Source organism: Thunnus maccoyii, chromosome 8, assembly GCF_910596095.1.
Source record: "Thunnus maccoyii chromosome 8, fThuMac1.1, whole genome shotgun sequence".
NCBI classification, from domain to species: domain Eukaryota; kingdom Metazoa; phylum Chordata; class Actinopteri; order Scombriformes; family Scombridae; genus Thunnus; species Thunnus maccoyii.
This window is the reverse complement of record NC_056540.1, coordinates 18,669,662-18,692,728: the sequence shown is the minus strand read 5'-3', so window position 1 is coordinate 18,692,728 and position 23,067 is coordinate 18,669,662. Positions and strand designations below refer to the sequence as shown.

Genomic DNA, 23,067 nt, shown 5'->3' with positions numbered 1-23,067 from the left:
TGTGAAACGACCACCTAACGCCTTACAGAAGAACCACCTTTAATGGCTAAATGTCATTGAGATGGAAAAAAAACCCACGAAACAAAAACATTCACCTGAGTTTCCATGACTTAACTGAATACAAAGTGATCTAGATTTTAAATGAATTGCTCCTGACATGATGGGTATAAACATGCCCAATATAAGCCGTTCATTCTCTTTGCTGGTAGTGTGCAACCGTCCAGAACGAACTGAGCTGCTGTCAAAGATTAATGATTGTGATCAGTGATTTTTGGAAACTGAACTCAGTGAACCTGAAATTCCACTGCTGCAGGAAATTCTAAATTACATTTTGTTGGTTTAGTGGCTGTGTGGTAATAATTCACTTGAGCAAAATATGACATCTATCTAACTATTGCTATGTAATCTAATTTTCTCCAATTAATAATATGTTTTTATATAATAGACTAGATACTAAATGAAGCTTTCTGTTTGATGGTCTTGTATATTCAGGATAGAATTCACCCCTCAGTTTGTGGCACAAATCATTGGAACATTAAATCCTGTATGGTGATAAATGCCAATATGCAAATCTTACAAACCAAAAGATCCTTATCTGAGAAGGCAGCATAAACTAATTTTACATGACAGTCTGTGGCAAACACTCGTCTGCGCATCACAATCGATATACAATGTCAAAAGTTCAATTGCCGACAGGATGGATTAAATGGAGAAAGAGATGTGAGGCTTTTATGCAGACCTGTCAACCTAGAACGCAGCTTGCAATTAATCATGGTGCAAGCGGCTTACTTTTGCTGTCACCCCTTTACCGGCAGCGATAGCTCTCTAAACATTAGTGTATTAATTACACCTCTGATGACAAAGGACGCTTACCGAAGCTGACAAACCCACTTCATCAGAATTATAGAGTGTTTAGGGGATTATGACACATAACACACATAATCAGAAATGTAACAAAGGTACCGTTGTGCTAGTTAACTTGCCTGAGCTTGATTTTACACACAAATTATAAGTGGTTGCGTAACAAATTTACTGTGGTGAATGGTTCCAAAGCCATTCCATATAAGTGACCATATAAGTGAGCAAACACTGCTCTTTTGGCTGCCTTTAGTCTCTTGGTGCCCAAAATACTCATTATATGGAGAAAAGGTTAGTTCCACATCCTGGAACAATGGTGCAACTATGTGTTTTATTACCTTACATATTACCACTAATTAAATGAGGTATGGAGATAGGCATGATGATTGTTCCCTTCAGGTATAGTTGGAGAAAGATCTTTTACTCTGTCTGCCTGACACAGAAACTCCAGCAGTATAAAGATTAAACAGCTGGTGCCATTTCAGGAAAGTGTCATTGTCATTGTGACTCTGAGGCCATTGTGTTCCACTGGATTGGAAACACATCATACAAGTGCCAGTCTGAGCATGGCACTCACAGTTATGGCTGCATATCCAGAGGTATCGCCTGTGCTCAATTGTCTCTTTGTGCTTTGAGAGCACAGTTGTTGAGAACAAACAACAGCAGAACAGTGAGCAAAACAGTCAAAGGGCTCCTGCCTCTTGAGCAGCCAATTCATTTGGAAGCCAAGATGGGACAGTCGCAGACACGTCCCTCTGAAGTTGCCCCTACTTGGGCTAAGCCGCCCTCTCCCAGGATGGTGTGTTCCCTCCGACTGGCTGAACCATCCCAGAGATTTTGCTGTCACTACCAGCACTTCAACTATCCCGAGAGAGCTATGAGCTACTCGCCCCCTTACTCACCAAGTCTGTTCAAGAGGCCAGATCGGCGGTAAGTGTTGGGAGGCAGAGGATAGTCAGGCAGTTTGTCTTGTGTCTGAGAGGATGTTTGGAAAGAAAGTGACAAGTGTCATTGACTGATGATCATGTTCAGCACAGTTCAGGAGAAGGATGATAACTGCAGTGTGTCAGTGTCTAAATTATGTGGTTGTGGATGAAGTGTCATAAAATGTCCTGGATTACAATTCCACTCAAATGGGAGACATTTTCAAATTGAGAGTCATTTTTAGCAGTGCTGAATTCTTTCACAGTTAAATGAATAGAGGGCAAAGCAGAAGATTGATTTAATCAGAAGTGTATGCAAATGTGGAATAGTAATACATTTTACATTTCTGACATAAACCTGAATGCTCATGTTGTTAAAAGTCTTGTTTTTAATATCCATTGTCTGAGATGTGCATTGCCGGTTGTTAAGCTTACTGCATAGAACTCGGGCAGAGAGAGTGATATCTCTGCCAGCCTTTGGATCACAATGCCAGTCCTGTCATCATCTTCTGCATGTACGTCATGTTTGATGCACCCTGTCACATAAAGCATAATGACATGCAGCCTGGTGAATTTATTGAAAAACCTTATGAACAAGACCAAGGTCATGCGCCTTGTTGCTATTCATGGCTCTGGAGACTTAAAGGTAGTGTGATAATAATGACTGCCTCTGGGCGTCCAAATGTGTGTAGGATGTTCAGTATTCATTGGTTGTAACCAGTCCTCTTGCCCACACTGACAGCTTCCTCTGAGACAGCCTCTGGCTGTAGCCTATGGCAAGCCTGTGTCTTCTCAGGCCATACTCTCATGCATGCCATGCATTTGAAAACTGTGAGTGCAGATAGGGCATAAAAAGCATCCTCTTGATCAACAAATGATCTCAAATAGATATAGATACAGATAGATATATCTTCTTTCTTTGAAGATGGTGTTTCTTATTTGGCTGTATTGTTTACATCTTTTGATGTACTTTTGGTGTAATTTGGTGAGTCAAGACCACAAAATGCTCCTTATAACAAAAGCTGGGAGGCTAGCGGCATGGCGCAGCTTCATTCTTCTTCAGTCATTGGTGCAGATGAATCACAGTATTATATAACGTGGTTGGCTCTTGCACAGGGGACATCTGATGGAAACCGTGGCACATCGCCTAGCCTTAGAGTGACTCACCGGATTTGGCACACGCCAAACATGGTCAGGAAATAAATGTTCCACAGAAATATGAGCAACTTTATTTCTTTAAAAGACATCATGGGTCAGTATTTGTATACTTAAACTGTTTAGAAACACGCAGATACAATTTAAACAAGAACTGCTCTTATGTTGTGCGTAAATTTCATCCACTTTGTTAAGACTTGCGTTGGAGGAGTGCTTAAACGGTGACTAAAGCTGACGAGGCAGGAAGGTTATGAGCTTCCCAGTTTATACTGTCATCATCTTACTGCATGTGGCTCATTAGATATATTTTACTTCAGCTAGGACGGCTCCCTACTGTCTGCAGTTTCTATCTGGGCATCTTAACCGAGCCACCGGCAATCGGTGTGACTCCCCCCTCCTAAATGGGACTATCACAGCGGGGCAAGGTAATTCACCAGCCCCTCATCACCAGAACAGGGCCTGATATTAAACCTGGCAGCTGTACTGTCACAGCACGAAATCTGAGACGACAGCCACTATGGGCCCTAATACCCAGTCAATGTGCTTTCTGCTTAGCCTTGTTAGACCAACCAAAAGTCAGCCCTTCCACTCTAATTGTTTTGTTACATAACAGAACTCCCTTTTCTCCAAGAAACATGGCCCATCTAGTCCATGCACCAAGGAATTTGGTTTACTATGCAGACATCAGAAGGTGAAAGCCCTGGGTTATTTGTTGTCATTTAAATGCACATACTTTTTTCTTGTGCATTGTGATCTTACTAGAAATTTGCATAGAAATCCATTTTTAACATTTGCATTATTAATTTTTTGCATTTTTATAGGATATTGAGCTATTTTTATAAGATATGAAAAGATATGTGTGGACCAAATTTAGCAGAAAATTTCCATGAAACAATATTTTGACTACCGGGTAATGTTTTACAGGTGGTTGTTGTTTTGGAAGAAAATGCATTACGCAACAGAGGCCTTCTAATAGAAATTTAATTGGTTTATTATCAGTATTGAATCAGATAATTGTGACAGAAAAGGGAACGTAATGTGACAGCTGACAGGCTGAACAATTATATTAAACTATTAAAACCTGCATGAATGCCTCATTGAAAATGTGAATTGCTCAATAACAGCCAATGTCAGCACTCAGTGGAAAATGCTGTGGGGCAAAAAGGGATGACAGAAGGTATGTTTTTCTATGTGTCTTCTGCGGTCGGCTTCTGTCACAAATTGTTTATTACGTTTTAGCAGCAGTGCAGTTGCGTCACACGCCATAACATGCAAGGGTAAAAGCATATCGGGAGTGCAAAAGGTCATACATCAGAGAACAATGCTTGGTCTGTTCTGTACACATAGCATCTATTGCATGTCTGTCTGTCTGTTTGTCTGTCTGTCTGTCTGTCTGTCTGTCCGGGAAGAGGGATCTCTCCTCTCTTGCTCTTCCTGAGGTTTCTTCCTTTTTTTTTCCATTTAAAGTGCTTTTTTGGGGGGGGGGGGGTTTCTCTGAATTGATGGATAGAGGATGAGGCCTCCTGAAGTGATATTAGGCTGTACAAATAAAACTGACTTGACATCAGTTTTAGAGTCGGATTGATTCCTGTATGTCCTTCCCGTGAGGAAACACTTATACTAAATATAGTTTTGGTGGACACAACACATTAATATCTGGGTCAGCCCACATACATAAATACATGTCACCCTTTGAGAATTTTCCATATATTTTCTAGGCAGGAAAAACATCCTGGGAAAGTTAAATTATGGGGCCAGGAAAAGGTGTACGGAAAATTCCTTGTAAACACCGTCCAGGAACAAACCTATGGAAGGGTGTATTCTACATTTTCACCACTAGAGACCAATAGAGTTCAGATATAGACTGAGGGGAAATTTACCGAGAGTGGATGGAAAACTACCTATACAGAGCATATGTGGAGATTGTACACTACATTCTGTTATTGTACTGCGACAAACAACGATCAAACAATAGGAACAAAATATATAGTTGTCGTAACAATGTTTCTAAGTAGGAGCAATTTGCTGATTTTAAGTTGTAAAAGTTTAAATTGGTAAATCAAGATTTAATAAACGACTACTTTTACATTTCATAGCCTATTGAAAATGAATGACATTAAAATCACGTGTTTAATGACTTCACATAAAAATCAGATGATATATTGATCAGCGGCCTCTCTGTGGTTAATCGGGTTCTTATTTATTAGGAGCACGAGCGCCTTGTTTGTGCTCACATTGGCGGTTAAAATTGTTCTGTTGGTTGTTGTGATGAAGTTTGCTGCAGTCAGTGTAGATTTCGGTCTGTGGGTTAACTGCAGAAGAAAGAGCAGAGAAGTTCAGAGGCAGGGCAGCTGTAATGCTGCATTCAAATGCTCCTCTTAAACTTGTTATTTCGATTAGCGACGTTGTTTACGAATGACAGCCTGATACAGCCTGATGTAATCTCAAATGCATTGATTTGGTGACCTTATTTTTTAATGTTGTAAATTAATTAACCAGTTGAGAGGCGTACTTTGCACTGCATTAACTGCTATATTGTAGTTGACAGATAACACCAATAGCAGGTTTGTCTTCGTATGGTTGTGGATATGAAACCTACAAACCTATCTTTGTGACTGCAGCAATCTTAACATATTTAACCTAACAGCCAGATAATGGGCAAAAAGTCTTGAATTAGAAATTTAAGTGAAAGTAGTTTAAAGTGTAAGTAATAGTAATATTCATTCTGCAATATACTGTTCATGTATGATTAATGATGAGTAAACCTGTAGTTGTAGGTGAATGTTGCATGTACTCAGTTTCATCATATTTCATGAGGTTATTGTTATGATTGTTTTCTGCACAATAGGATCAACAAAAAGAAAAAAAAAAAAGACAAAAAACCCATTCTCCTGACAAATAGTGGTTTAAAAGTCAAAAAGTCTCACAAAACAGAAATATTGAACTAGGGCCACCTTTGTGAATACTTGAGTATTCGTTTTCTGTGCAAGGTTACCTTGTAAAGTCCTCCTCGGTGTTTATGAAAAAAGTGGGTGGACGTATTTATCACCAAATGTTTACTCCAGTCCTAATTCCAGTTTTTCCTGCAGCACGGGAAGGCACCATAAAATCTGACCCGCCAACTCATTTGACTAATATATGCACGCGTCACATGACGTCAGGAGGCAAGCCATTCATATACGAGCCGTGGGCAGAAATAGCATCAGACAGTCGCTTGTTAAAACAGCGAAGCTCACACACCGACACAGCACTACGCTCAGCCAGCGGCAGCGAGATAGTGCATCGCGATTCAAAGAAACGAAACAAACTCGGATATACACTTAGGTGACCAACCAGTCGCAAACGTGGCGAGAAGTATAATTCAAACGAGTCTGGTACTCAACATGAGCACGGAGATGTTCGGTAAAACACCAATGGAGGTGGCTGTCTACCAGTTACATAACTTCTCCATCTCTTTCTTCTCCTCGCTACTCGGAGGAGACGTTGTATCGGTCAAACTTGACAACAGGTAAATATGCGATACAGTCGCCCGCATGCTTGAATACATTGTGTCGTTAATAAGGCGTTAGATTTATTGTCAGTCGGGTCAAGCGTGAATCTGTTCAAAGTCTAATGCAGGCCTGTATTTTTCTATAGCGGTTTAAAATATATGCAGCTATGGGTATTGTCTCATATTGTCACCAAATGCCTCAAAATATTGTGTCCAGCTGTGTTTCTCTGTGCTGCTGTTTGTTTGGACTTTGAACAGATATGTGTACGTTTACAGTATCACTCTGCCACTGTCTCACGTTACAATCTGTGCTTGACGTTGCACTGTAACTTAAATAAAGTCTAATCTAACTCTCAAGGCAATCAAAGTGCAGCATATACTTTACATAATAAAAAAAAGCAAACCTAGATGACAGCTGGGTGAAACAATTTTTCTTTCTGTTTGCAAACTTTCTGTTTCACTGTCACAGATCAGTGCATTCAGGACGCCCCAACATGTCTATTTTGTTGTTAATCATGTGGCAGGGATCTGATATGAAGTTGGCAGTTTGGTGTGGTTTTTGGACAGTGAATTAATGTCCTCTTTTCCTTCTCTTCTGCAGTGCCTCTGGTGCTAGCGTTGTGGCCATCGACAACAAGATTGAACAGGCGATGGTAAGCTGAGATAACAAAACACAAACACCAGACAAAGATATGTAGGTTGCACTATGCATGCAATGTGTTTTCAAACAAAATGTTGCCTATTCAAACCCCAGTTTTCTTTAGCACAAACAAGTAGTTAGTGTTTCTCAAGGAGCCAATGCTGTGATCCAAAGTTAATTTATAATAATGACTAGTAGTAGATTCACATTACATCATCTCCAGCATGAAACATATGACCTTTTAGACTGACAACTTTGCTCATCAGTATGTATAGAACAGTTGTAACCCACTGACCTCCCCCAAAACCCAATTTTCCATTTGCATTCTGCACAGAACCAGTTCTTCACAAATGCTCTGGGAAGTCCCTGTTATTTGAAGGCAGCACAAGCTACTTTATGATTTATTCATGTGACAAAGTAGAGAACTAATGCAGTACATGGCAACAGGAAGTCCAAAACAACAGAGACTAATAATACTTTTTCCAGCATAGAATTACTAGAGTCACCTTGCATGATGTCAAAGTTGCATCATGTCTACTTTACTGTATCTCACAGGAAATCCATGCTAGACAAAATGGAGTTGCAGATATCTGCTGATAAACTCCATCAGTCTTTTTAGCAGATGCACCATCTGATCAGATCACCCTTAGAAGTCTTAACATCATTCTGTTTTTATATCTAAACTGATCCATATTTCCTTCTTTGTTACGGCAGGATCTCGTCAAGAACCACCTGATGTACGCTGTGCGTGAGGAAGTGGAGATCCTCAAAGAGCAGATCAAAGAGCTGGCTGAGAAGAACAACCAGCTGGAGAGGGAGAACTATCTGTTGAAGAACCTGGCCAGTCCGGAGCAGCTGGAGAAGTTCCAGTCTCGCATCCCGACAGATGTGCTGCTACCCCTGGATAATCAGAGCACCCAGGTGACCCCAGACCAGCAGCAGCAGCAGCAGTCCAGCAACCACAGTGCTGGCTCTGCTGTATAAGTGGCTCTGCCTTGGGGCGGGCAGAGCCACTGTCCCTTTACAGTAATGGACCTCCATTTAACGTCAGCGTTACAAAAATCGCCGCCGCCGAGAAGCCTTCAAGACAATGAAGGAATGGCATTGGGGCTGTAAATGACAGATGGGACATAAAAGAACAGTTGACACTGATAAGCACAAAACAGAACTTGAGACGCTCTGACCGGTGCGGTGTCAGGCCCGTCCTCCGATACCGTCCAACTCTTTGTCGTAGTCTCTCTTTGTAGACAAAAGTGCTAAGAATAGAGAGAGAGGGCTGACTAGACACCGACGAGCGCTTGCTTTCAGACAAAGGGGGGCTTTCCCTGCCAAGCCAAACCCTTCCAACAAGCACCCTTTGCTCCAGAGAGAGGAGGGGTGAGGAGGTGTTGATCGGGCTGGCCCTGGCTGCAGGTGCTAACTTGGAAAGTGAGGGGGGAGGCTACTCCCTGCTCACCCAGTGTAGACCCATCTGAGATGGTCCTCCAAGTCTCAACGAGTAGAGCCCCATCATGTGGATTTGTTCAATCTCAAAATACAAGTTTCAAGGACTCCCAGCTTCACATTTCAGTCACGTAACAAGGACTTTTCCTGTACCTACAATGTATTACTCATGTGTTCATGTACATTTAAGCATAACAAAATTAATCAACAGGATAAGCTAAGGCAACAGAGGTGAAGGTTAATGCAGTATAGCCTTAAGCTGGTGGATCGCTGCAGTAGACTTATCAGTATACTGCAATGATTCATAAAATGTAATCTTGTATTGTCTGCAGTTGGGGCTTGCTGCTTATGGGGGAAATTAATCCTGCTATATCTTCTGTTTTTGTTTATGATTCTGAACAAAATCAGTTGTTTGTAAAATAGGAGCATTGTACATGGTCTTAAAAAGATTATTTTTTTGTATACTTGTGGAGGCGGGCAGGCATATCTGCCCACCTAGTTTGCCTAGCTCTTCACAGTAAAGGATGACTACATTGTGCATAAAACTGAAACGTCCTGATGTAAACACAGTGGGGATGGTGAGCAAAGCAGACACCTGCATTTCTCTCGCTGCAGATGCACTCCTGATTTTCGCAGCGTCGTCCAGTATCTGGTCTGTTCTTTGCTCAGATGCCAACTTGAAAACGATGGCATGACAACAGTGCCTGTCCGTAGTAAGAGAGGAAACACATTTCCACACTGAGCTCTGTTGTTGTTTTCTAGCTACCAAAGACTTTTTTTTTTGTTTTTGTTTTTTTTTTTTCAAGAAGGCGAGCAAACCAGGACCATGTGTAAAACTTCACAGGGAGAAGTTGTGTTTGTAGCTAGTGATGTGTTCTATGTGTTTTGTAAAGATAACGGTATTGTTGCTGTAAAGTATCCATAAAACAGTTGTTGGCTATGGTGTTTGGATACGACTGCACATTTGCAATAAACCTTATGTTTACACAATAAAATCCACTGTCTTTTGTCCATTAACTGCACCCATATAGCTTCTGCTTACTCCATGCACAACAAAGACATACATAAGAACCACTATCAGATTAAAAGTTCATTCATTATCAGCTTTGTAGTTTTACAAAAATATGGAAATTCAGTATCTGGATATGTCAAGACCTAGACTAAATAGTAACCCTACCCTCAAGTATGAGTAATTAATGGGGAGTAACATACATTTTTTTGGACAAATATAAGCATTTGACTGCATCTCAAACAAAACATCATGTGCCGCGATTACATAATGTCGAGTTTTCTCATGCTTAACGCCCTAATGCGCTGTAGTTCAAGGGGAATGTCACTGATACCAGATCAGATTTGTTTTTTACATCTCTCTCAGAGCTATGTTTTGGAGTTTACCATATTCTGTGCAGCAGAGAGATTTATTCACTGGATATCCAGTCACGCAAGGCAGATGAGGCGGCTGTAACAACACCCAGGATGATTTCATTTTCTGGTGCTGAGACAAGAGAACCACTGTGAAATCCCTCTCATTTGTATTTCAGAGGAAACAACACGATGTCTGTTCGCAAAACTAACCCTGCATTCTTGGAAGTTGGAGCCACTCCATCACAACATCTTAGAATATATGTTGATTTCTATTCAGCTTTGTGAGCCTTGTGTGTGTGTGTGTTTACAAGCTCAGCCTGACAAACAGCATGGGATTTGTAAGATACAACACAATATTGCAGTGAGCCACAGGGCTCTTCGGACAAAGTTGCTTTTAATTTAGCGTGTAGGCTCTGCAAACTCAGGACCAAGACCAACCTCACAATCTGACTTGTTTTTAAGGGGGAAAAAGTTAAAATACTAGTACGTTTTTTTTTCCAAAGTCAAAAACAGGGCGACCACTAATGATAGTGAGGTAATAATAGCTATGTTTCCAGAGCATTGGAATCTGCCAGAGTGAAAAACAGTTTGTCCTAGTAGCATTTCCCTTCAGACAGTTTGGCAGCCAGTCAGTGCAGCCTGTGTGTAACTAGATATTTTGTGGCTTCCCTGGTGCGTAGACCAGGCTCACATCCATCTATTGCTGAGAACAGAACCACCACCAAAGATCAAATAGCACAAGAGTAAACACTGTGTCTTCCCTATTGCTCACTTTTACAAATGAAACCCAGCTCTCTCCCGGTGTGTTGTGTCAAAACAACTGTGTGAAACCGACAATCCTGATCGATAGACCTGCTCAGAAATGTGGTCTGCGTTTAATTAGTGGTAGGATGGATATTGACTGAAGAGGACATTTGTTTAATGTGGCAAAGAGGAGAGGGACAGGCATTTATTGGCTCTTTTACACAAGTTAATTGTCTTTCTACTTCCCTATATAGATACCTGAACACTTGGTGCATGTCAATGAAAAGAGAGGCTGCAGGGTCAGCTAGAGCAGGATGTGATACTGTAGGTTAATGATACTTATGCTAACAGCTAATGCAGCCTCAATCACAGTGGAAAAATTCACCAGGCTGTAAAGCTAGTCTACACACGGCGCAGGCTCTATGCACTCACAAACAATCTGAAGACAATTAAAACTTTGGCTCGATTTCCTATTTTGTTTTAACAGTCGGTTTGTCAGTCTATTTTGGGAATGGATTAGTCACACTGTGTCCTAGAATCACTTCAATGCATGAGGGCTATTTATCTGAAACAAATTCACCATGAATCTCAAGTCATGGTTCACAACACCATGTTTGCTGTTTAGGTTGCTCCATTGTTCTTGTTTATTTGTTCCCTCCACTTACCTCTGAAAATGGAGTTTATTTCAAAAGGCACAAACATTGATGATGAATTGAGCGAGAGCTAGTCTAAAATGTCTATTCTTACCTCACTGAGACACATCTATGTGGATGTGGGAGAATGTTTGAATGAAACTTACAGTATGTAAGTCATTTAAGCACCTCTAGCCAAGGTACATAACTAAAGTACATAACCCAATTTTCAAAATGTTTTCTGTTCTATCTTTCAAACATTCATATCATTCCGGGTTAAAAGCTGACTAGCTGATGTGTAGGACGTGTTCGCATTCATTCAGTTGTTAATGACTAAAGACAAGCATCCATTTTTGGTTTCTGCCTGATTGTTTAAAAAAACAAGAGCACAGACGATCCAAGTCAAAGCTACAGTAATTCAGACATAAAGTACAGTTAAATATTAAAAGTGTAGGAGAGACTTAGTTATGGAATTAACCTTTTGATTGGAGCTTGCTTGCATCCAGGAAGCCTAGAGAAGAGTTTGTGTCGGATTACAAGTGTTATGCAATGAAAGAGAGAGAGAGAGAGAAAAAAAACACATCTGTTTCAGCTGGAAATTCAGGGGTGGTGCTGGGATAAGTGAGAACCGCCTCAATGTGGTTAAGTTCGCATGCAGAGGAATAATTTAGTCTGACTGCTTTTCATGCAGACATATACAACTTGTGTGTCCTCTGAAATGTCAGCATATTCATCATGTCAACATAAAAGTTAGAGCCGAATGAAACAAATGTCAGATTCGTGCTGTATGCAGGATTGTTATGCAGTGCTGTGCATTGCACATTTCCTGTAATATGAACAAAAAGTCACTCTGCTTTCCAGAAAAGTTGCTCAAAAGAGTTGCAAATTGTTGATAACAGCTGATTAAGTAATACAGAAAATGTGCCATCATTGCTTTCTCAGATAAGAGAACATTTTACTAGCCGCAGGGGTGCAATACCTTACACAACTTAAAACATTACTGCATTAATGTGTTCCCTCACAACCCTTATTTATCTGTTGACAGGACAATGTAAACCATTACAAAGTGGGTGTTAATGTTGACCTCTGAAAGAGAGAGGGGCAAAGAACAGAAAACAATAAGATCATGCAAGGGTTGGTTTGATCCTGTCAGAGCCAGAGCAGTTTATTGCTGCCTTAGTGACCTATTACAAATTTGTAGTTGCATTTTCTTCAGGATGAGTATGCATAGTTATCATCTTAAGTACCTCAGCTTAGTTAGACGTGTTTATTTTTTGCTGTCTGATCATAACCATGTGGCAGTGCTTCACCCTTATGATGTTGAATGGACAAACTCAGACACAGAACACAAACAGACACAGACAGATAGATGTTGAGTAATGCCTAATCAAATTAATCCATTGATAATCCTTTGTATATCTCATGTAGCCATGTTTGTCCTCTTACATGCTGCATTCTATTTTTATCCAGTTTACGACAAGTTGGGCTAAACAATAATCCTCTAAGTTGTCAGGATCAGAAATGAGGTCGAGAGTTGACGTGAGTGAGGTTTTTTGGCTCAAACTTAGAAGTGGGCTATAAGTGCTTGCTCTATCAAGTCTTTATCAACAGTCATGACTCTCTCTGTGTGGTAAAAAGGGGGTTTTGCATCAGCAGTCATGACTCTTCATCCCTCTATGGTAAAAAGGGGTTTTTGCAGCATATATTGTATGCAACTTGCAATGCTCATCTTTGACCCATCAATCTCCACTTGTAGAAAAAAAAAGACTTCCATGCTGAAAATTGGCTGTTAAAATTCATCTGTTTTGCATTTGAAAGGTCACAACTGATGAATATTTTGACACATTCCTCCCGGATGTTAAATCATTGCTGATGCTACTTGGGAGGATGAACCTGATGAACCTACGGGAATTTAAAGTATACGCATGGGGGCTGAGTGGGTCAAGTGTCTGGAGTTTGTCATGTTTCTAGAAACCTGACATAAACTTGAAAATGTTTATCACACTTGAAGAGGGGATGACCTCAATCCAAGCTTTTGGCTGGACTTATCATGCTGACTAAACATAGTCTCAGTCTGTTTAGCAATAACTAAACATAAAACAGGAACGAACCACTCTTAAAATATGCTCTTGCTTATCTGTGATAAAACGCTTTTTCTGAGAATCTTCGATCTAAATTCTTTCATCTAATCAGACTGTATTATGTGGGGTCATTTTACCATGATGAATTGAAAACACACATTAAGTCTGAATTGGTTGTATTTCAGAAAAACTGCATTTGATTAAACATGAAAAACAGCAAAATTAAAACAATACAGTAAGCATTTCAGTGGCTTAGGTCTTGGCTATTGCGAGTGATCACTTGAGAACCTCTTGTTTTTATTCATGGTGGTGTCGGCTGTGTTTGTATATCAGCTGATCAAAGCCACTCTTGGAATGTGGTCAGCTCAGGACATCTTATTCATAAAGACACAAGGTCAGAAGCCAGTGGTTTCGGATTTACGGCGATACCCCCGTTCATGGCACCACTGCACAGCAAGAGCCTGAACTGAAATGAACACAGACCCCTACTGTGCACAGACCCCTACCCTAACATGTGACACATGCAAGGTCAAAGAGGAGATGATTGCGTAACCTGCACATTAAAAAAGTACATTTCCCAAGCTCTGTTCCTCCAAAACAGTGGTTACCAGTCACAAGATTGTCTTCCTGATTGCTTAGCGAATTATGACACAGAATTTCTGTATGATAATCATTAAATCAAACTAAACAGACAAGGACTTTTTACTTCTAAAATTTAAAATAGGGCATTGTGGTTTGGTATAAATTGTTTTTGGGGTTGCTGACTCTAGTGCAATTTTGTATCTTGTTTTTTATGGGAACTGGGTGTGCCCTTATGTACACAGATTTTTAGCTGGTAGAAATCAAGTTCATTTGAAGTGCACAGAAGAGCCACATTGTTTTTAACACTGTGCTGTGCAGCTATAATTTAGGAAAAGTCAGTCTTTGATCTATATTTAACTTCTTGTATATCTGACGCAAGCTATAAGAATGCGAGTGAACATAATAACAAATGAAGGATGTTCAGTTTTTTGTGGGAATACTTAAAAGCTGAGGGTGGTTGCCTAGACTTGAATAAGCCTTTTTAAGTATGCAAAGATAGCAAGGCAGTTTACTGTGTTGAGTTTATGGAACAGTTTACGGCAAAATGTTTATGGTCATATTACTTTCTACCACAGAGTTTGCAAAGGATTATGCAACTCTCCCTCCTTCATTGTGGTCTATTTGTGTGACTGTGCCTTTTGTATGGTAAACATCCCTCATCCTCTGTTCCAGTTTTGGCCCATGTGAAGAGAGTTGTCAGTGGGCTGCAGGAAGTTTAAGATGTAAACAGAACAGGAAATGAACTCCAGACAACCTTGGGAATACATTTGTGTTATAAAGAGATGGTAGAGGATTCTCCCTTAGGCTGGTCATACACAAAGATAAACATCATCATTCATTAATAACTTGTGATAAAACTTTGAACATTATATGTCACATATGAAATGATCATAAAACATCATGGTCCTTGGTGTAGACGAACTTTTAGATGATAAAATTACAGCATCAATAGAGAAATGTGATACATTTTAATGTGCAGGCTTAGGTGAGATTGCTTTCCTTATGTACGTGTGAGCCGTTATACCTCCCTGATATCAACACAACATGTCTAAATCCAGGTTAAGTCTGTTTTTATTATGTGCTGTGGGGTGGAGCTGACTGAGCAGCCACAGCAAGTCATGTCAGGACTGAGGCAAGCATATCAGAACAGTGGAAAAAAAAAAAAAAGATAATAACAATCTTAATACTGTTACGGTCCTATTTATGATGGTATACACCCATTTCTGATAAATCATACATAGAAGGGGAAAACAAAACCAACTGAAAGAAATCCAGTCAGTTGAATGCAAAAGCAGAAGAAGAGTGCTGCTGTTTGAAATACTGCTTTCTTAAAACTGATGTAGTCCAAACATATTTCTCTCTCAATATGTGGCAAATCATGAGATACAAATGTTTGTTTTCCTATTACAAGCATTTCTTGACTTGTCATAGTGGGAAAAGCACAAGTGTTGTAACTCAGACATCATTAAAGGGTAGGTTCACATTTTTTTACAAGTCTATCTTAAAACAATACTCACATGCCCTTAAATAAGATTGAAACAGTTTATGTAGAGTGTAACTGTTTCTCTTGTCCATACCAGGACAGAAAAGATTCCTTCCTAAAGTGATTTCAGTGTAAGTGATGGGGCACAAAATCCACAGTCCTCGTTATTACTTAAGTTTAGCTGACGCTAATATGAGGCTTCAGCAGTCTGAGTTAGTCAAATCAGTTTGGTTGTTGTCTTGTTAGTACGAAAGTCTCTCTTTGTGCTCCCACAGACAGCGCCGAGTCATGTCAGAGGGATAGTAACAAAAAAAATACTTCAAAGACTGTAACTTTGAAAGATAGTCTCTTGATTTGACTAACTCAGTCTGCCGAAACCTCATATTAGCTTCAGCTGAACTTTGAAATGCAATTTCGCACCAACTGAAGACCATGGATTTTGTCCCCTTCATCACTTATAATGAAATGATTCCAGGGAGGAATCTATATAGGGCCAGTATGGACAGGAGGAACATATACATACATACGGGCATGACAGTATTGTTTTAAGGTAGACTTAAAAAAAAAGTGAACCTACCCTTTAATGTTATTACATCTGAGAAAAAAAGGTGTTTTGCATTTTAAAACAGTAATGGACACACTTGGCAGCATAAACCATATTGTAACAGCTTTGTAACAATGTTATAATTTGGGAAATATGAACAGTGCAAAAGTAAGGTTTCTTTAAATAAAGACTAACTTTGGAACATCAGTTGTTGTTTCTGCTAATGTTCATTCTCCCCAACTAACCAGATACTCTATAGCATGATGAAGAATGGATGCTCCAGGTATTCTGAAACACTGTCGGGTGTAAATAGTGAGCAGGGTCAGTGAGGTGTTGAAATGGCAGAATGGAGATATAGAGCAGTCAGTACTGAGTCTGACCTATTGACTTTTTGACTTGTCGCACCAGGAGAAGCACAGGTGTAACAAATAACGTTAACGATGGCTCTGTTCCATCATGTGTCCCAGTAAGCTATTCCCGTCAACCTTGCACAACACCAGGGCTCTGGATCTGACTCACCTCAATATAATTAAGTCATTGGAGATGTTATTAATTATACCCGCACTTTTCCTGCTGCGACATGTCAAAATGGCTGCTGTGGAAAATGTTAGTAAGCTTAGAGAAGAAGATGTTTGAGGGGTCAAAAAGGCAGACGTTTATTAAAGACAATAACAATGTAACAACAACAATGTGACAAATACATTAATCAGCAGGCGTTCTCGTTGTTAAACTCCTCCTTATGCTGCAGGATTCCTGCAGTCAGACTGAATGTCGTGTGACTGAAAAGAATTTTCTACAGTTATAGATAAGATTGTTAAACACTGTTAATGTCTGGAAAAAAGTTTGTCTCAGGCTCTGTGTTTTTCAGAAACACAATAATCCATTGTTCAATGTGAAGCAGGTTGGAATGGGAGAGTGTTATTGTCATTAGTCTTTGTCACAGTCACACATTTTCATTGTTGGTTATAAAAACATCTGTGGAATTTGGCTAAACGTGGCATGAGGAAAACAAAATATTGATGGAGCCTGATTTTCAGTGAATTTTTGATATGCTCAATAACAAAAACTGCCTTTAACATATGAGCTCAGTGCGCCACTTCTTTCTTATGGCTTAAATGTGTTTTTAAGCGTCCCGTCAGCTTGCAGTCTTGTGACCACTTACAGTTTCCACACCGATTTATAAGAAATACACCAGGGAGATGTTGTGGAAAGAAGAAGCTGCCAACTCAGCAGAATTTCCCTTCCCCAGAGCCTTCCAATTTCTTAACTCATCTTGCTCAGATGAGTTTCAAAACTACCTAATGAAATTTTGTCACCTGTTGTGACCTTGGTTGCGTGAGCCGAACTGAGTAAGTCAGAGAGAAAGTGGTCCAACAGGCTGGAGATAGACAGTATCAAACAAAAAAAACATTTGACTCAGTCTTCTCTGAGGCGTGTCTGACATGTTGACGTCTTAGAAGTGAACAGGAGGCAACAAGCATGTCAAACAGGTGATGCCAAAAACTTGCGCAATGTTCAGTCTGACACCTCTACACAAACAATATTGGAATGAAAAGACATTACATAATGACCCAGTTTGATCCAGTCTTTGCAGGATATATGTCAACCAGAGGCCATGCTGTTCTTTTAGTCACTACAGCACACACGCCTATTGACGTGAATTAATTGTAAAGTTACAATAACATCTTAATTGGTTTAATCAATCCTTTTTTTTTTTTTCTTATGGTTCAACAAATTTCCTAATCATGTTAATAAGGCAAGTCTTGCCATGTTAAGCTCTCTCGCTCCCACATATGTGTAATTTACAATCAATTTTATGGGAACTGTGACTTTTTTCAGGAACTGATAATGTTTTCGATCTTGGTTTTGTATTGAGTCCTAACTGTACACATAATGATGTTGTCATGATGTAAGTAATTTGGTGTCTATATATATATATATCCTGCTCTTTGTCATGTTGACCATTTCCTGATGACGTAGGGTTGAAATGTTGCCTTTTTCAGTCAAATAAATTCTGCGCGAGCTAAAAACAAGTGTGCAGACACCCTACTTTGTTGTGCAGCACTTTGTTAAGTAACTTCCTTTGTTTGTAAGCTCAGCTTATAAGGAGAACTCACCCTTAAATCATATATTTAGACACATAAAATGGAATCCTATAATTGCACACCTATAATTAGATCATATAATTGCACACTGAGTAACAGACAGAACGGAGCGAGTCGGGGGCATCCTCTAAGTTCACACCTGTCCTGTCCTGCTTCCATTTTTGAAGGCAGCCCCTTTTGAGCTCTGTTTGGATGGTAGAACAACATGTTCTCTAGTGGTTTATTGCCTTCCTGTGGTTTTCCGGGGTTGTGAACTTTATGAGTGTTGCTTTACAGCCGTTTAACCTGTCCCCAGCTGTGTGGAGCTATTGTGGATCAGAAAGGATTGTTTGCTAGCAGGCCAGATCATTATATACCTATATCGGTAGCTAAATTGTTATGTTTTTTTTAAATTACAAGTCAGGCCACCCCTGTTTGTCTAGCTCGCTTTACACTTCTGTTGCATTCCAACAGTTATTCACTACAGATGCTGCGTCTTCTGGGGGCGGAGGTTTCATATGTAACCTTTATATAACATTGCAACAAACAACATAATGATAGGTATTATTGATTTTCAGGACCAGACCAGCCATGATCCTAAACTTCATCTTGCACTTCACACTTCAGAAAATAAATTACAATGTATAGATTTATCTCATGCATACATGAATGCAAAGTAAATCTACATTAATTCTAATAAAAATCTGTTGCAAATCTGCAGCTATGACAGAGGGTACAGAGTGTAGGTCTGATCTGTTACTATGCAAGTTAATATGTTGGAATCCCTTCCTCAAACATATATGAAACAAAACATCATAACTGACAGTTTTCATTTGCTTTAGGTTTAAGCCTTGTGGGTCACAAGGGAAAACACTCATGCCATCATGAATGAACGGTATTATATAGTAATGCACTGAACAGAGTGAGGCTTTCATCTAAAAAGTTGCCCCTCGCATGATGTCTTAATTAAGATTTTTCTATTTCCATAGCGTTCATATTTACAATTTTGCATTTAGCTGCCATACAAACATTCAAGTATGGTTGATAATCAATCATGGAAGCAAAACATCATGACAGCAGCGTATGTCTCCCCTGAAGATTAATGACATACAGACTGTATCGTTGTGCCTTTGAGCTACTTTTGTCACCTGCAGCAGTGGTATGTACTTTACTTCTCACTGCTGAATGTAATATTTAACATTAAGTATGAATGCAGTTCCTTCCTTCAGGGAGAAAACTAAAAGTGACAAAGACTATATGTTAATATGTGATGAAGAGCTTGGCTATGTGTATCTATTAGTAATTGAGTCTGCATAGAAAATGGAATTCATTATACAGTGTATAACGTGCATTTTGGCATAAATGTGTCACTGCTAGTGACTGATTATTTATATGACATGAAAGAAAAAGCGTGAAAAGCCTGAAAAAAAAACACATGAAGGAAATGAATAACTTGAGATTACTGTTCTTCTTAGATTATATGATTTTATGGGTTCATGATTTTCATGCAATAATAGTGATAAATTGTGATTAGCATACATCTATCTACATCTTCATCTAACCATTATTCTTTTAGTTATTATTTATATTAATGGTTGATCAATGAAACACAATAAAGGTTAAAAAAAGTCAGTCTGCAATGCCTTTAATTTGTTGTTGTTTGAGTTCATTTGCGAAATGAATGTGTTTCCGTGGAGCAGTTCACACTTTGTGTTTGTTACATAACACGCTTTATTGCCAGCGACAACACTTAACACATTCACACACATGTACTGAACCTGAACCCCAAGTGTACAACAGCATGTAAACACATGGAACTCTCTGTGTTATATTACTTAAAAGCAATTATACTGTTATTCTACTGCTGCAACACCTGCCGAGTGCTTACAAGCACACTGAAATTATATAATAAATATCAGTCGATGAGGCGACAACTTTTTGCATCTTGTGCTATAGAGAATGTAACAAGATCAAAAAACCTTACATTTACATATCAAAGGTATTCAGTTTTTGCATTTTTTATAATACATATGTACTGTATTTAAACAGTATAATGAAGTACAACAATCAATATACACAAATATACATGTGGAATAGTAAAGGTTTATGTTAGTTTACCAAAAATAAAATGATGCAAACACTAATTAAAACACTAAAATTGCATAGCAACTACAGCACGTTAGTCAGCGTCATTAGCTAACCAAAGCCCATAAACAACAATTATCACATTCACCAATTCAGAATAATTTATAAAACTGCTTGAGCGTTTTAAACTTTTAAGAAATATGTGGCACTGCGCTAATGCTACTAGCATAATATATCAATCGTAAACATGTGCATGTCCACAGCCCCTTTGACCAGTAAATCATTTGTCAGCAAGTGGTGTCGGTGAGCTTTGAGGCTATGAGGTGTCGATTTGCAGAGGAGACACATCAGCAAACAACATTCCCAGCTGCTTGGGTTCAGGTGACTCAACAGCCTGAGAGAAAGAAGGCCAGACAGATAACACGCCGTTAGCGGAGTGGAGCGTGAGGCGCTCGCAGCCAGGGTATGATGGGTTTGACAGGTTGCTAGCAAGGCAGAGACATTCATCCTCCCGCAAGAGGCACATATTGTACATACTCCAGATATTGAAATAGACAGCGCTACATTGCAAAATTCCATTCACGTTGAGCTATCACTAGTAGTCGGAGTGCAACTGTAATGACTGAACGTACAGAGAGAATACCAAATGTGTGTTTTACTGGAGGAATGTACAGATTCAGCAACAATGTGTCTGTTGCTGTGGAGTGGTACATCAGTTAACATCATTCCCTCCATTTAGCATCATTGCCTATTTAGGCGGCGTTGTGGTAATCCCTCAGCCTTCCAGACAACATTTGAAGAGGTGCTGAACATTGTGATCTAATTCTTGGCATCATTGGAACCACAGTTACAGACGATAAGGTTAAGAGTATAAACATAACTTGGCCTGGATTCAGGAGTCTCACCCTTGCTGTGTTGCCCTGCAGATTAACGGGAAAGGCCGGAGGCATCGTGGTTGTGGCATGGAAAAAGGGTGACACACACACGCACAGGTTAAAAATAAACTGGGTGTAAGTGCTTTCCTACACACGCATTAAACTCAAACACAAATATGCCCCAGCAGGATCCACCACATGCAAACCGAACACAAACAACCAAGTAAGCACAGCAACACACAAACAAACACCCACTCATGCATACACACTGAGGCTTATGCAATGGTTATTATGCAGAAAGGTCACCCACATGCTGCTCCTTTTCTATGGTATCAGGAGTTGACCTTCACCTCTGACCGTCAGTCTTGATTGTCAGACAGGAACTCATTCAACTCCAAAAACATTCCGTTGGATTTAGGAGATCACAGGGTTTTTTGACTAATACGCTGGATATACCTGTTCAGTTAAAAAAAAAGAAAATTCCGCGTTAATGCTTTGATGGCTTAAACTGCATAGAAAACTTTCATCCTTTTAAGTGTTCTTTAGAAATGTGGGAGGTGCGGCAGGATGCGCTACAAGAAATACCCAAACTGGAGCTAGAGTCTGTAAAAAGTAGAGAAAAAGTAGAAATACACCAAAGGTCTGTCTGTTCAAATATACATGACACATACACACACACACACACACTGACACACACATATAGACACTTTAGGGCTTTATGCAAGACTCACATTAATGTGTAAGATTATCCCCCGCAGCACATTCTTTACAGCTTCAGATCACATTAAGATGTTCATTATCGTGAAAAGGTAGACGGCTCCTCGCTGTGTCATAGTGTCTGTCCATCACAACAAACCTTCATTCAGAACCTTCATTGTTTGAAGTGTTTTTAGACGGTGTCTCAAGTAGCTATTACACACACTGAATGCAGGCTGACAGTCACAGTAAACCCCTTCGCCGTGACAGGCACTTACAAATTTCATCATGTTCTCATTGTACTGTGAAGTGGTGGAATGAGAGTTAAATAATGGGTTTCATGTTTCTATTAATCCTTGTTTTCCAGCTACTGTGTGGAAAGACGGCTTCAGTGTGATCGGGTTGTTTATTTAATTCTTACACTTCTTCATTGTAGCTTGTTTTCCACTGTTTTGATCTTGTGAGATTTTTCATGTTCTGTTATTTTTTCTCTCAGTAAACTTGTAATTTAAAGCCATAATTACTAAAATCTGTTTCATACCTGTTAAGTTTTATGGCCTATAGTTGGTGGACAAATTTGGTTTGTGCCTTGGCATCAAAGGTTCCCCTTATCTTGCCACAAAATGAAGGGATTACTTCTCCTGAATTGCTTCTATGCTTTTGGGAACTGAATATAAAGTCAAATAAAATCCATTTATATAGCCCAGAAGGTTATTTGAATGCTCAGAGAGCTTCACGATCTGTAAAGAATACTACAGAGGCTATCCCTAGACCTTACACTCAGATAATAATAAAAAAACAAACAAAAAGGAGATTGAGATGTTTGGAAAAGCATAAAACTCAAATCACACTGGAATTCTCAGGTAAGTAGGAATTTATTAAAGTAAATTTAAAATTTAAAGTTTAAAGTGGAATTTAAGTCAGTGTGTCAAATATCATTACTTTGAAACATAAGGAGCTGAGTTTTCTAGCATTTCTAAAGAATAAAAAAGAAACAAACATTATAATGCAAAAACCTTTTTCTTTTTTTAAAATATTAATGGCGGATGAAAATTTTACAGTTTCCACAGTTGTGACTTAGAACCATACAGTACGGCTATCCTTGATTCTTGCCGTGTCGGGCCTTGTTGTGTCTGTCTTGTGTCGAGGACAAATACGTACATAGTGGCAGGTCAGACCTTGCTCTCTATATTTAGGTAGTTTGTTCCCAGGGGAAAGAAACACACTGTTCAGAGCAAACAATACACATAATGTACACACACAGACAGCAGGTCATGCACACACAGGCTCGTGAACCAACATATGCTGCACGTGGAGTGAAGAGTTCCACGAGGAAAAAAAACAAACATCCTGCACCAGTAGTGTACCTAAACTAAAATATCTAAAT

The 23,067-nt window shown here is 39.4% G+C and overlaps 1 protein-coding gene and 1 long non-coding RNA gene across 3 annotated transcripts in view; one reads left to right on the top strand and one right to left on the bottom strand.

The window, feature by feature from the left end:
* The window catches only part of tsc22d3 (TSC22 domain family, member 3), a 35,859-nt gene extending 26,360 nt beyond the window's left edge, over positions 1-9,499 (top strand). The window contains exons 1-3 of one of the 2 annotated variants that reach the window (XM_042418703.1): positions 6,129-6,444; positions 7,028-7,079; positions 7,781-9,499. In XM_042418703.1, coding sequence (XP_042274637.1) covers positions 6,320-6,444; positions 7,028-7,079; positions 7,781-8,050 — 447 coding nt within the window. In that variant the 5' untranslated portion in view covers positions 6,129-6,319 and the 3' untranslated portion in view covers positions 8,051-9,499. Of the gene's footprint in view, positions 1-6,128; positions 6,445-7,027; positions 7,080-7,780 lie in introns of those variants that run through there. The other variant, XM_042418702.1, reaches the window with a different exon arrangement.
* Positions 9,500-19,688: 10,189 nt separating this feature from the next.
* LOC121901290 lies at positions 19,689-22,362 on the bottom strand. The gene is made up of 3 exons (XR_006097228.1): positions 21,295-22,362; positions 21,015-21,029; positions 19,689-20,503 (listed from the first exon to the last, which is right to left on the bottom strand). It is a non-coding gene; the product is annotated as an uncharacterized LOC121901290 (long non-coding RNA).
* Positions 22,363-23,067: the final 705 nt, after the last annotated feature.